At 44.7% G+C, this 7,035-nt stretch overlaps 1 protein-coding gene across 1 annotated transcript; it reads right to left on the bottom strand.

Annotated features, from left to right (window-relative positions):
* Positions 1–4,273: 4,273 nt before the first annotated feature.
* On the bottom strand, positions 4,274–6,388 carry LOC143884376 (putative GPI-anchored protein At4g28100). The gene is made up of 2 exons (XM_077387905.1): positions 5,596–6,388; positions 4,274–4,696 (listed from the first exon to the last, which is right to left on the bottom strand). The coding sequence occupies exons 1-2, from the start codon at positions 6,211–6,213 to the stop codon at positions 4,355–4,357; spliced, it is 960 nt and encodes a 319-aa protein (XP_077244020.1). The 5' UTR covers positions 6,214–6,388; the 3' UTR covers positions 4,274–4,354.
* Positions 6,389–7,035: the final 647 nt, after the last annotated feature.

The following is a 7,035-nucleotide window of genomic DNA, read 5'->3' as shown; positions in this document are numbered from 1 at the left end:
ATATGACGCGTTCGCCAGAAGACATAAGATCTGTCCGGCCTGGCCGTCCAGCGCCTTAGCCGAAGCCGGACAGGATATGGCGCAATCGCTACGCGACAAAAGACCTGCCCAGCCTAGCCGCCCAGAAGGCTTAGCCGGACAGGATATGACGCGTTCGCTCGAAGACAAAAAGTCTGCTCGGCCGAGCCGCCCAGAAGGGCTCGGGCCGACCAGAAAATGAGGTCATCTCAGGCCGACCAGAAAATCTGGTCATCTGAAGAAGACAAAAAATTCTGCCCGGCCGAGCCGCCCAGAAGGCTTAGCCGGACAGGATATGACGCGTTCGCTAGAAGACCAAAGATCTGCCCGGCCTGGCCGTCCAGCGCCTTAGCCGAAGCCGGACAGGATACGGCGCACTCACTAGGCGATAGAGGACCTGTCCGGCCTAGCCGCCCCGTCCAGGAGATCTGCCCGGCCAGACTTCTGGTTCAAATTTCGGCCGGACTGGATTGCACAGGGGCTCTTGCCCGGCCGTGCTCCTTCAGGCCAAGTTTCAAGGTCGGACCAGGCCGCCCAGAGGCCCCTGGCCACCGAGGTTTTTTCTGGCCTCTGCTTGAGGCCGGCCTCAGCTGCCCAGAGGCCTTAAGGCCGGCCAGATGCTGTTTTAACCCTCTTTTTGCTTCCCCTAGCCGCTGTCACGACTCGGAGAACCAGGGGGCAACTGATGGGGTCCGAACTCAGCACTGATGAGGTCTGAACTCAGCACTGATGAGGTTCGGCACTGATGAGGTCCGAACTCAGCACTGATGAGGTCCGAACTCAGCACTGATGAGGTCCGAACTCAGCAACCAATTGGCTGTTGACACGTGGCCCTCACAGGGACCGCTGCAAAGCCAACACCTGTCCCTGCTAGGTGTGACACCTGGACCAATCAGGGACTTCCACCTGCCCCTCCTAGGTATGAGACCTGGTCCATACAGAGGCCACCACCTGTCCTGGACAGGTGGCTCAGAACTACCACCTGTCCTGGACAGGTGGCTCAGAATCACTATAAATAGCCTTCACTTGTGCTAAGGTGAGGGATCTGAAAATCAAAACCCTAAGCTTTTGATCTGACATTGCTCTGCACTCCTGCTCATACTGACTTGAGTGTCGAAGCGCCCGTCCGGAGCACCACTCCGGGTTGGTCTTCTGACCCTTTGTCTTCTTGTCTGTGCCCTTCAGGCCCAGATCAGCCCTTCCGGCCCTAACAGCGCAGGACTCCATCAGCCCTTCAGGCCCAGATCAGCCCTTCAGGCAGAGATCAGCCCTTCAGGCAGAGATCAGCCCTTCAGGCATAGATCAGCCCTTCAGGCCCAGATCAGCCCTTCCGGCCCTAACAGCGCAGGACTCCATCAACCCTTCAGGCCCAGATCAGCCCTTCCGGCCCTAACAGCGCAGGACTCCATCAGCCCTTCAGGCACAGATCAGCCCTTCAGGCATAGATCAGCCCTTCAGGCCCAGATCAGCCCTTCAGGCATAGATCAGCCCTTCAGGCTCAGATCAGCCCTTCAGGTCCAGATCAGCCCTTCGGGCCCTACCATAACCTGTTACCAATTTTAGACCTAACACCTCCTTTTAAACTCCTCTCCCACAATTGGGCCTGCCTTCGAAATTGCTCTTCTCGAAATGTGTGTGTGTGAAGGAAAAATTCTGACTTTGTTATTCTTTAAAGATATAGAAATATAGGTAGATAGGTTTGTTGTCATGTTTCATATCTCCTTTTTGTCCCCAGGCAGCCCACCGCCGCCCCAAAAAAACTTTATAAGTTAAGCCAAGTGAAAAGAACACTAAAATCACCCTCAAAGGCTAGCTATCAGAGCGAGGGTTCTCATTCCCTTATAACCTAGCCCCTTCCCCATCACTTTTCCAATGTGGGACTATTTACTTTTGAGTGACACCAACAATCTCCCCCTCCACGCGGAAGCAACGTGGACCATCTCGCCCCTCCACACGGCGGCTGCGTGGGAACTACGAGATCTTCTCCGAGGGAATTCCACCGTCCTCGGAGGCACACACCGGGGTTACCGAGATCTTCCCGGAAGTTACCACGCCCCAGCTCTGATACCATTTGCTGGGAATTTAACCGGTATTTCCACTTCGATATCCCCTCGCAGCAAATCCAAGAATAAACCGGTATTCCGATCGAACACCTGCTCGGATACCACTGTTGGGACCCAGGTAGAACTCGCCCTCAAAAGCTAGCTATCAGAGGGAGGGTTCCCATTCCCTTATAACCCAGCCCCTTCCCCATCACTTTTCCGATGTGGGACTATTTGCTTTTGCATGGAACCCCAACAATTAATCGGGCCAGTTATGAGAGCAGGGCGGAGAGAGGGAGATTTCAGAGGGTCGTAGTGAGGGGAAGTATGAAGAGCCCCATAAAATAGGGGGGGGGGGGAATCAATTTGAAGCTATATATTTTTATTTTAGTGTTTTTAGGGATTTCTCATGCTGCTCTCTCCATGTTCTCTTCACTCGCCGTATCAAATCTCTCCCCCTCAGTCCTTCTCAATTCGTCATTAACAATTGGGTCAATGAATATTCCATGGAAGACTTTTCCTAATTGTTAAACAAATTCTAACAATTTTTTTCCAAGAACATGTATAACCTAGATGCAACTATTGTCTCTCCTTATCTCCATTAGCTTGCAAAGGGGGGAGTTCTATCTAGAAGGAAACTTTTTCTTATGAAAATTTTGTTGTTTATTTAGACGGATATGGTATGGTATGGCTTTTAAGAGGGATATAATTAATTAATTATAAATTAAAGGTCTCTCTAGATTAAAAAAAAAACATAAAAACAGTGGTTTAAGTTATTTTTTTCCATGTGTAATTAAACAAGAAAAGCGAGAAATTTGGAACAGTTTTTCTCTTCCAAACCTTTCCAGTAAAATTCTCGCAATCCAAATGGGTCCTAAAAAGAAATTTTAAAAAGTTTCCAATGATATATTTATTGATTAATTCTCCATTTTAATTAAGACTATTTAAGTCTTTGGATGCCTGGAAAATATTTTCACGAGAGAACTTCACTAAAAAATATCTAAGGTCAAGACTGGTTTAAAGAAAACCTTGAAAAACCAGAAAAAATTATCTTAAAATAAAAAAAAATTAATGAAATTAAGATTAGGCAAACAGTAAAAACTTATTTTCTCAGAAAATATTTCACTCTACTTCCAAACAGCCAAGGATAACATATTCGTGTATCAATTCCAGGAGAAATTATATCGTGCCTACGGTGAAGTCAAGTGTAGGATAAAGGCATTTTCCTCGATATTTGATCCAACATCAACTCAATTCAACTCAACTCAATTCAACTAATCCTTTGTCCCAAACTAGTTGGGGTCGGCTAATGAATCCTCTAGAAAATTTCCATGAAGAAGGTGAAAAGATCTAACCTGCTCAAATTGACTAAGTCTAATCCAGACACTAGTTGGGTTCGTCGGCATGGATCATTTTCTTTCATTCTATCCTATCCAAGGTCATATTTGATCCAACAACAGCCTCTGAAAAAAGTGGGCTGATGGTTGGATCAAATATCAAGGGCGGTCCCGCCTGCAAGAGATTTATGCTTGGGCACCATATAAAAACTCCATTTTTAGAAGGCATGGTATGACCCACTTTAGACATAGAACTTTGGGGAAGTGATATATTTGCCTCCTTTTCTTCCTGGGGCCACCCCTTTAGTGTATTTATGAGTTATGACTTATGACTACTCTTTGTACACTACAAGGGGTTGGCCCGGGGAAGAGAAGGGGGCGGATATATCATTTCCTCTCACTAACGAATTAATCAACTTGACCTAATATCATTGCACCACGCGGGGACCAACCCCGCATTTCCTCTAAAATGTTTTATCATTTAAAAAAATATTTTCCCAATTTGAGGATTATTTGAATGGTTTTCCCAATTATAACCAACGGCAATATTTGCCAGAGCAAATTGGAACTAGAGAACAAAGAAACCCACCCCAAATGAACTGTGTTGATGTGAAAGGTGCAAAGTAGGAACCAAAATCCGAACCCAAGCAAATCAAAGATTCATCGTGCCCCAAATTCTCCCCATCGGATGATCCTAACCATCCATACAATATACTTTTTTAGACTGGATCTGAACATTTGTAGATAAGCTCTCTTTAATTGTCCACTTCATCGGATGGTTAGCTTTGAATCGAATGGTTCACCATTGTCCTATTAGAGAAAAAATAGCTTTTAACCGACAACTGGTGGTACACTGGCACCTATGGCGCAAGTTAGTGAAACAAAAAGATAAATCTGAATTTCCATGTCTAACCTTAACAAAGACGAATATTACAAGAAATGCTTAATACTGAGCTGCTATCCTAAGAGACAAAAACACAGATCAATTACAGAGAAGAAAATAGAAAGAGGGAGGATAAAGTGGATGAAATGGGATGGAAATCTAAGAGGAATGGAAGAAGATTGATCGTTCAGCTGAGCAGAATCAACGGCCAGGGGCATCCCATCTCTGCCAAGGCTGCAAGATTGAGGGTCGGATGAAGCATCAACACTGCCCATCATAAAAGCCCTAAGGACTGAGGAAACTGTAGGGACGTAGAGTGTTGTGTTCTTGGCCAGAAGCCATGTCAGCCCCATCAGCTCGCAATCTCTGTTGTGCATTTTGCTCTTCCTCTCTGATTCGCTGCTCCCATTCTTCAGCTGCCGTAAGGAAACAAAATAATATTAAAATGAAAGTCAGAGTCAAAGGCTTTGTGTAGTGAGACAGATACTAAATTAAGAGGCATTCATGATTCTTGCCACCTAGAAATTCGGATGATCTAGACCCTCCAAATACTGGGCTACGCTATGGATTGGCCATGGTAAAGTAAGCATTAAACCAGATTACATACGAACCTAACCATACCACAAACAAGGATTTCGACCGAAATCCGAAATTTCGGCCAAATTTTTCTAGGGATTTCAACCAAAACATATATTTCTTTCCATTAAATATTAATTTTCCGAGGTAATTTCGGCCCAAATTTTCGTTTTATTCGGTTTCCTGGATTTCGCCCGAAATTTCGGTTTCGGTGCCGACCGAAACTACCCCGAAACCGAAATTTAAAACATTAATCATTAAAAGCGCCATGAAAGCAAGAAAAGCTCTACTCCATAATGACCAAAGCTAAGAATAAAAATATCCCGACTGCCCCAATTCATTCGATACCATTAAAATAAACAATTAAAAATCCAAAAAAAAAAAAAAAAAAAGTTGTTCCCCTTCATCATTGCTCTGATAAAGAGAGCGTCAAATAAAACAAATAACTTTTTTTAGAAAACATTTTTCCAAATATTCAGTTTTAATTCTTCTTAACTTTAAAAAAATAAAGGCTTCTCAGATATTGGCAGTACAGTGTGTTAATAATTGCACAAATTCAGCCTGTTTTTTCTTTAATTAGCTTTTAAGGGCTTTTTAGGAAATGTAATAATCTGTTTAAAAAAAATAAACGACAAGATGAGTTAATGCAACTATCAAAACATCCTAGTGCCAAAATCAGTAAGACCAAAATAAAATAAAATAAATAAACAGGGGAATGATACAATGAGACTGGCTGCACCTGATAGAGGCTCTTCAAGCACTTGGAACAACCAGCAAGAGACGAAACTCTACAATCTCTCTCCACCCTCTGCACCCTACCGTCTCCCACAAGCTTCCCTTCAGCCGACACAGAGAACGCCTCAGGGCAGCTCAGCACGTGCAATCGTATCCCACAATAACAATAAACCGCATCACACGTGTCATTTGGCCTTTGCAATTCAATCCCTCTCCCACTCAACGCCTTTTCGAAATTATCCACGCACGTCTCCGAATCATCGGGCAGAACGGGCAGCAGGTCGTAATTGGGATCTGCGGGCAGCCTACTTGCCCGGCCCAGAGCTGTGTTGGAGTAGGCAGCGTAGAGCCACGTGGCAAGGGCCGGGCAGCACCGGGTCAGGGTCACCCTCTTGCCTCCGCCGCAGGCCCGGCTTATGCCGTGAAAGAGCGAGTCGGATAGGTCCAACGGGCAGCCAGTTGAGTCCGATTGTTCTGGGAAGGCTGGGATCGTGGCTGGGGAAGATGTGGTTAAGAAGGGTTGGATCGGGGCTGGATCTGGGTTGGGCAGGATGGGCAGCGCGGGCAGCACGGGCAGCAGAATGGCGAGGAGGACGCCATAGAGAAGAGGGTAATCGGGCATTTTCCTTCACTTTTTCTTTTCCACAGAGAGAGAGAGAGAGATTGGAACTTGGAACTGGGTGTTTGTCTTTTCACGAGGGTCGAGCAGAGACGCAGAATGGGTATAGGGCTGGGATAGAAAAAAAAAAAAGGGTGCTGATATTGGTTCTGCCATGTTTTAATAATGGCACTAAATTCTATCGTCTTTTATTGTTTATGCATTCTTCAATGGCTAATGCAATTATTAAAACATGGTAGTGCCAATTACACACGAGTCTTCAAAGCTGAGTTTGTGCAATTATTAAAATATGGTAGTGCCAATATCAGCACCCTAGAAAAAGGAGAAAAAGTTAGGGGGGTGTAGGGAGACTAGTGTAGTAGTGTGGGGACTTTATGCTAGACTGGCCGAATTTGGCGGTTCTCGCTTGATATAGAGGAGTAGTAAAGTTAGCAGAGATGATAAACAAATGATTGAGAGGTGAAGGTGATACTGACACTTGATTAACGATGTTTAATCACAAAGACAACTACTATAGTATGGAGAAGTGGGGAAAGATTTGTGTAATTCAAAGTAGTCAATGTGCCCCACAATAGACTACTTGTCTAGAAAAATTTGCATAATCAAACAGCACATAAAATATTTTTCATTTCCCACTCAATCGTAAATTTCTAGCTATATATTGATGTCAGGAAAAGGAATGGCTAGAAATTCGTGAACAAGACCTGATGGTCGGACAATTTGGATTAATCGAACTAAAAACAAATGGGGATGGGTTTTGCACTAATAGACATTAAGGCTATGTCTGGCAGCTTCGATTTTTTTTTCTTGAAAAATTACTGTCCG

The sequence above is a fragment of the Tasmannia lanceolata genome, unplaced genomic scaffold (assembly GCF_043159265.1).
Source record: "Tasmannia lanceolata isolate RefF3 unplaced genomic scaffold, GAP_Taslan_0.1 ptg000008l, whole genome shotgun sequence".
NCBI classification, from domain to species: Eukaryota; Viridiplantae; Streptophyta; class Magnoliopsida; order Canellales; family Winteraceae; genus Tasmannia; species Tasmannia lanceolata.
This window is presented reverse-complemented; position numbering and strand designations above follow the sequence as displayed.

What these genes read in the sequence shown, in the direction of transcription:
- LOC143884376 (XM_077387905.1), bottom strand. Translation starts at nt 6,213, where the DNA reads ATGCCCGATTACCCTCTTCTCTATGGCGTCCTCCTCGCCATTCTGCTG. An exon ending in GCTTGAAGAGCCTCTATCAG is followed by an intron (nt 4,697 to 5,595) that starts GTGCAGCCAGTC and finishes TCCTTACGGCAG; the next exon opens with CTGAAGAATGGGAGCAGCGA.